Source organism: Cyclopterus lumpus, chromosome 18, assembly GCF_009769545.1.
Source record: "Cyclopterus lumpus isolate fCycLum1 chromosome 18, fCycLum1.pri, whole genome shotgun sequence".
NCBI classification, from domain to species: domain Eukaryota; kingdom Metazoa; phylum Chordata; class Actinopteri; order Perciformes; family Cyclopteridae; genus Cyclopterus; species Cyclopterus lumpus.
The window spans coordinates 1,022,501-1,030,000 of NC_046983.1; the positions used below are offsets into that span (position 1 = coordinate 1,022,501).

Sequence of the window (7,500 nt, forward strand, 5' to 3'; positions counted from 1 at the left end):
ACTTCTATACAACTAGAGGAGTCGCCCCCTGGTGGTCAGGAGAGAGAATGCAGCTTTAACACATGAAGCATAGACTTCTATACAACCAGAGGAGTCGCCCCCTGGTGGTCAGGAGAGAGAATGCAGCTTTAACACATGAGGCATAGACTTCTATACAACCAGAGGAGTCGCCCCCTGGTGGTCAGGAGAGAGAATGCAGCTTTAACACATGAAGCATAGACTTCTATACAACCAGAGGAGTCGCCCCCTGGTGGTCAGTAGAGAGAATGCAGCTTTAACACATGAAGCATAGACTTCTATACAACCAGAGGAGTCGCCCCCTGGTGGTCAGGAGAGAGAATGCAGCTTTAACACATGAAGCATAGACTTCTATACAACCAGAGCAGTCGCCCCCTGGTGGTCAGTAGAGAGAATGCAGCTTTAACACATGAAGCATAGACTTCTATACAACCAGAGGAGTCGCCCCCTGGTGGTCAGGAGAGAGAATGCAGCTTTAACACATGAAGCATAAACTTCTATACAACCAGAGGAGTCACTCCCTGGTGGTCAGGAGAGAGAATGCAGCTTTAACACATGAAGCATAGACTTCTATACAACCAGAGGAGTCGCCCCCTGGTGGTCAGGAGAGAGAATGCAGCTTTAACATATGAAGCATAGACTTCTATACAACCAGAGGAGTCGCCCCCTGGTGGACATTAGAGAGGATGCAGCTTTAAGGTAATCCAGGTTGAACATGCTCGTTAGCTTGGTTGCTAACGAGAAGATAAATATGTATCTCATTTGGGTTTAGAAGTACCGACCAATCAGAGCGTTTCCCACGGAGCTCCTCCCACTCTGCCTCTCGCCAATCAACAGCACGTTCAGAGTGAGCGTGTCCCGGTCGCCGTGGTGACCGAAGCCGCCGAGGATCCTGAGGAGGCTGTTGTGGAGATCCATGACAGGAAGCGACGGAGCTGAGTAGAAATAATTACTTTATTAATTTAATAAAATTCCAGAAAAAATTGCGTTCATTAAATATAAAAAACTTAATATTAGCAACTATTACACAAACACAACAATGTTTCATATTGGATATAAAAAAAAGTTTTTAATATATTTTTTACCCTGTGAGTCGAAGATTGTAACTTTTGTTGATGTTGTGAGCTTTTGAAAGAATTACAAACATAACAAAATTATAATAAATCATCAGTTAAATGTTTCTTTATCCAACTTCTAAAACAGCAAACATATTATGACACTATTAACAGAAACACTTCCTTTTATCAGCAAAAGCAGTGACTTGAACATTAAACTGAAGTTCAGACGAAGTTCGTTAATATTAAAACAATAATAACAATAATCTGTTAAAGCACAAAACATATAGACTAACGGCAGAAAGGAGCGTCCTACCTGCTCCACTTCCCCAGGAGACGAAAACACGGTCACATTTCCTGGTGTGATCAATATTGGTGTGTGTGTGCGTGTGTGTGTCTGTGTGTGTGTGTGTGTGTCTGTGTGTCTGTGTTTCCTGGTTAAATATTAACCCGTCACATCTGTCCCTCTTTTATTAGGCTGTAAAACTGACAAACATCGCAACACTTTATATTTAAAGGGAAGTGTGTTTGTGTGTGTGTGTGTTTGTGTGCGTGTTTGTGTGTTTGTGTGCGTGTTTGTGTGTTTATGTGTGTGTTTATGTGTGTGCGTGTGTTTGTGTGTGTGTTTGTGTGTTTATGTGTGTTGGTGTGTGTGTTTGTGTGTTTGTGTGTGTGTATGTGTGTGTTTGTGTGTGTGTGTGTGTGTTCCGACCAATCGGTGCTATAATTGTGAAACATAACATTTCTTAATGACCAGCGTGTCCACATGAGGACAGAGATGCAGCAACCAACCACAAGAACATTCTCTCTATCCTCTTTTCTCAGGAATAATATAGTTAATAATAATAGTATTAATAATAGTAATAATAATAATAGTAATAATAATGTAATAATAATAATAATTATATAAATTAACATATTTGGTCATAAGTTTTGCTGAAAACTTTCTGAACGATCAAAACCCCCAAAAGACAAAATGTTTCTCTCAGGATCAGCTTTTCATTTTAATAAGTCACTTCTTCTTCAAACGGTTTTCATTAGAGGACGAAACAGAAATCAGCTGCCGACAGTTAAACTCTAGACTCTGAGATTCTGTGGTCACTCCCCCAAGGCTCGTCTCCTCTTCCTCATCTTCATCTTCATCTCCAAACATCTGCTCTTCAGCTGCAGGAGATCATCTGTTGTTCTTCACATCTGGATTTAGACTCGATAGCTTAGCATAGTCGTTTAGATGTTTACGTTGACACAAAGTAACATAAAGTCATTTAGATGTTTATGTTGACACAAAGTAACATAAAGTCATTTAGATGTTTATGTTGACACAAAGTAACATAAAGTCATTTAGATGTTTATGTTGACACAAAGTAACATAAAGTCATTTAGATGTTTATGTTGACACAAAGTAACATAAAGTCATTTAGATGTTTATGTTGACACAAAGTAACATAAAGTCATTTAGATGTTTACGTTGACACAAAGTAACATAAAGTCATTTAGATGTTTAAAGTTATTTAGATGTTTATGTTGACACAAAGTAACATAAAGTCATTTAGATGTTTACGTTGACACAAAGTAACATACAGTCATTTAGATGTTTATGTTGACACAAAGTAACATAAAGTCATTTAGATGTTTACGTTGACACAAAGTAACATAAAGTCATTTAGATGTTTATGTTGACACAAAGTAACATAAAGTCATTTAGATGTTTACGTTGACACAAAGTAACATAAAGTCATTTAGATGTTTACGTTGACACAAAGTAACATAAAGTCATTTAGATGTTTATGTTGACACAAAGTAACATAAAGTCATTTAGATGTTTACGTTGACACAAAGTAACATAAAGTCATTTAGATGTTTACGTTGACACAAAGTAACATAAAGTCATTTAGATGTTTACGTTAACACAAAGTAACATAAAGTCATTTAGATGTTTACGTTGACACAAAGTAACATAAAGTCATTTAGATGTTTACGTTGACACAAAGTAACATAAAGTCATTTAGATGTTTACGTTGACACAAAGTAACATAAAGTCATTTAGATGTTTACGTTGACACAAAGTAACATAAAGTCATTTAGATGTTTACGTTGACACAAAGTAACATAAAATCATTTAGATGTTTACGTTGACACAAAGTAACATAAAGTCATTTAGATGTTTACGTTAACATAAAGTAACATAAAGTCATTTAGATGTTTACGTTAACATAAAGTAACATAAAGTCATTTAGATGTTTACGTTGACACAAAGTAACATAAAGTCATTTAGATGTTTACGTTAACACAAAGTAACATAAAGTCATTTAGATGTTTATGTTGACACAAAGTAACATAAAGTCATTTAGATGTTTATGTTGACACAAAGTAACATAAAGTCATTTAGATGTTTACGTTGACACAAAGTAACATAAAGTCATTTAGATGTTTACGTTGACACAAAGTAACATAAAGTCATTTAGATGTTTACGTTAACACAAAGTAACATAAAGTCATTTAGATGTTTAAAGTCATTTAGATGTTTATGTTGACACAAAGTTACATAAAGTCATTTAGATGTTTATGTTGACATAAAGTAACATAAAGTCATTTAGATGTTTATGTTGACACAAAGTTACATAAAGTCATTTAGATGTTTATGTTGACACAAAGTAACATAAAGTCATTTAGATGTTTATGTTGACACAAAGTAACATAAAGTCATTTAGATGTTTATGTTGACACAAAGTAACATAAAGTCATTTAGATGTTTACGTTGACACAAAGTAACATAAAGTCATTTAGATGTTTATGTTGACACAAAGTAACATAAAGTCATTTAGATGTTTACGTTGACACAAAGTAACATAAAGTCATTTAGATGTTTATGTTGACACAAAGTAACATAAAGTCATTTAGATGTTTACGTTGACACAAAGTAACATAAAGTCATTTAGATGTTTACGTTGACACAAAGTAACATAAAGTCATTTAGATGTTTACGTTGACACAAAGTAACATAAAGTCATTTAGATGTTTACGTTAACACAAAGTAACATAAAGTCATTTAGATGTTTACGTTGACACAAAGTAACATAAAGTCATTTAGATGTTTACGTTGACACAAAGTAACATAAAGTCATTTAGATGTTTACGTTGACACAAAGTAACATAAAGTCATTTAGATGTTTACGTTGACACAAAGTAACATAAAGTCATTTAGATGTTTACGTTGACACAAAGTAACATAAAATCATTTAGATGTTTACGTTGACACAAAGTAACATAAAGTCATTTAGATGTTTACGTTAACATAAAGTAACATAAAGTCATTTAGATGTTTACGTTAACATAAAGTAACATAAAGTCATTTAGATGTTTACGTTGACACAAAGTAACATAAAGTCATTTAGATGTTTACGTTAACACAAAGTAACATAAAGTCATTTAGATGTTTATGTTGACACAAAGTAACATAAAGTCATTTAGATGTTTATGTTGACACAAAGTAACATAAAGTCATTTAGATGTTTACGTTAACACAAAGTAACATAAAGTCATTTAGATGTTTACGTTGACACAAAGTAACATAAAGTCATTTAGATGTTTACGTTAACACAAAGTAACATAAAGTCATTTAGATGTTTAAAGTCATTTAGATGTTTATGTTGACACAAAGTTACATAAAGTCATTTAGATGTTTATGTTGACATAAAGTAACATAAAGTCATTTAGATGTTTATGTTGACACAAAGTTACATAAAGTCATTTAGATGTTTATGTTGACACAAAGTAACATAAAGTCATTTAGATGTTTATGTTGACACAAAGTAACATAAAGTCATTTAGATGTTTATGTTGACACAAAGTAACATAAAGTCATTTAGATGTTTATGTTGACACAAAGTAACATAAAGTCATTTAGATGTTTACGTTGACACAAAGTAACATAAAGTAATTTAGATGTTTATGTTGACATAAAGTAACATAAAGTCATTTAGATGTTTACGTTGACACAAAGTAACATAAAGTCATTTAGATGTTTATGTTGACATAAAGTAACATAAAGTCATTTAGATGTTTATGTTGACACAAAGTAACATAAAGTCATTTAGATGTTTATGTTGACACAAAGTAACATAAAGTCATTTAGATGTTTACGTTGACACAAAGTAACATAAAGTCATTTAGATGTTTACGTTGACACAAAGTAACATAAAGTCATTTAGATGTTTACGTTGACACAAAGTAACATAAAGTCATTTAGATGTTTAAAGTTATTTAGATGTTTATGTTGACACAAAGTTACATAAAGTCATTTAGATGTTTAAAGTTATTTAGATGTTTATGTTGACACAAAGTTACATAAAGTCATTTAGATGTTTACGTTGACACAAAGTAACATAAAGTCATTTAGATGTTTAAAGTCATTTAGATGTTTATGTTGACACAAAGTAACATAAAGTCATTTAGATGTTTACGTTGACACAAAGTAACATAAAGTCATTTAGATGTTTAAAGTCATTTAGATGTTTATGTTGACACAAAGTAACATAAAGTCATTTAGATGTTTACGTTGACACAAAGTAACATAAAGTCATTTAGATGTTTAAAGTTATTTAGATGTTTATGTTGACACAAAGTTACATAAAGTCATTTAGATGTTTATGTTGACATAAAGTAACATAAAGTCATTTAGATGTTTATGTTGACACAAAGTAACATAAAGTCATTTAGATGTTTACGTTAACACAAAGTAACATAAAGTCATTTAGATGTTTACGTTGACACAAAGTAACATAAAGTCATTTAGATGTTTACGTTAACACAAAGTAACATAAAGTCATTTAGATGTTTAAAGTTATTTAGATGTTTATGTTGACACAAAGTTACATAAAGTCATTTAGATGTTTATGTTGACATAAAGTAACATAAAGTCATTTAGATGTTTATGTTGACACAAAGTAACATAAAGTCATTTAGATGTTTACGTTAACACAAAGTAACATAAAGTCATTTAGATGTTTACGTTGACACAAAGTAACATAAAGTCATTTAGATGTTTACGTTAACACAAAGTAACATAAAGTCATTTAGATGTTTAAAGTTATTTAGATGTTTATGTTGACACAAAGTTACATAAAGTCATTTAGATGTTTATGTTGACACAAAGTAACATAAAGTCATTTAGATGTTTACGTTGACACAAAGTAACATAAAGTCATTTAGATGTTATGTTGACACAAAGTAACATAAAGTCATTTAGATGTTTATGTTGACATAAAGTAACATAAAGTCATTTAGATGTTTACGTTGACACAAAGTAACATAAAGTCATTTAGATGTTATGTTGACACAAAGTAACATAAAGTCATTTAGATGTTTATGTTGACATAAAGTAACATAAAGTCATTTAGATGTTTATGTTGACATAAAGTAACATAAAGTCATTTAGATGTTTATGTTGACACAAAGTAACATAAAGTCATTTAGATTTTTACGTTGACACAAAGTAACATAAAGTCATTTAGATTTTTACGTTGACACAAAGTAACATAAAGTCATTTAGATGTTTACGTTAACATAAAGTAACATAAAGTCATTTAGATTTTTACGTTGACACAAAGTAACATAAAGTCATTTAGATTTTTACGTTGACACAAAGTAACATAAAGTCATTTAGATGTTTACGTTAACATAAAGTAACATAAAGTCATTTAGATTTTTACGTTGACACAAAGTAACATAAAGTCATTTAGATGTTTATGTTAACACAAAGTAACATAAAGTCATTTAGATGTTTATGTTAACACAAAGTAACATAACGTTGTTTAGATGTTTATGTTGACACAAAGTAACATAACGTTGTTTAGATGTTTATGTTAACACAAAGTAACATAACGTTGTTTAGATGTTTATGTTGACACAAAGTAACATAAAGTCATTTAGATGTTATGTTGACACAAAGTAACATAAAGTCATTTAGATGTTTATGTTAACACAAAGTAACATAAAGTCATTTAGATGTTATGTTGACACAAAGTAACATAAAGTCATTTAGATGTTATGTTAACACAAAGTAACATAACGTTGTTTAGATGTTTATGTTGACATGAAGTAACATAACGTTGTTTAGATGTTTATGTTGACACAAAGTAACATAACGTTGTTTACATATTCATGTCTTTAGGATCACTTCCATATCAAATCTCTCCAGTTTCTGCTGTCTTGACCCACAAAGAGTTTCAGGTGAGTGACCGGAAGCTCATTAGCAGTGAGGCAGTGGTTTTTGGAGGCGGGGCTTATACAGGTGTGACCAGGTGTGTTTATTCCCATCCCGCCTCGTTCTCCTCAGTTTTTCTGGCACACGTGAAGTCTCGCCTTCGAAGACGAGGAGGACTTTACCGAGGACGAGGACGAGGACAGCGGCGACGTGTGCGGCGAC

The 7,500-nt window shown here is 31.9% G+C and overlaps 2 protein-coding genes across 3 annotated transcripts in view; both read right to left on the reverse strand.

Moving 5' to 3' along the window:
• LOC117747973 (GTPase IMAP family member GIMD1-like) overlaps positions 1 to 1,692 on the reverse strand; it is a 4,120-nt gene extending 2,428 nt beyond the window's left edge. Inside the window, exons 1-3 of one of the 2 annotated variants that reach the window (XM_034557528.1) lie at positions 1,390 to 1,692; positions 1,104 to 1,143; positions 801 to 953 (exon numbers count right to left, since the gene is read on the reverse strand). In XM_034557528.1, coding sequence (XP_034413419.1) covers positions 801 to 936 — 136 coding nt within the window. In that variant the 5' untranslated portion in view covers positions 937 to 953; positions 1,104 to 1,143; positions 1,390 to 1,692. The remainder of the gene's footprint in view (positions 1 to 800; positions 954 to 1,103; positions 1,144 to 1,389) is intronic. The other variant, XM_034557529.1, reaches the window with a different exon arrangement.
• Positions 1,693 to 7,406: 5,714 nt separating this feature from the next.
• LOC117748082 (dickkopf-related protein 1-like) overlaps positions 7,407 to 7,500 on the reverse strand; it is a 2,094-nt gene continuing 2,000 nt past the window's right edge. Inside the window, exon 3 of the mRNA XM_034557705.1 lies at positions 7,407 to 7,500. This exon is cut by the window's right edge and continues 340 nt beyond it. Coding sequence (XP_034413596.1) covers positions 7,407 to 7,500 — 94 coding nt within the window.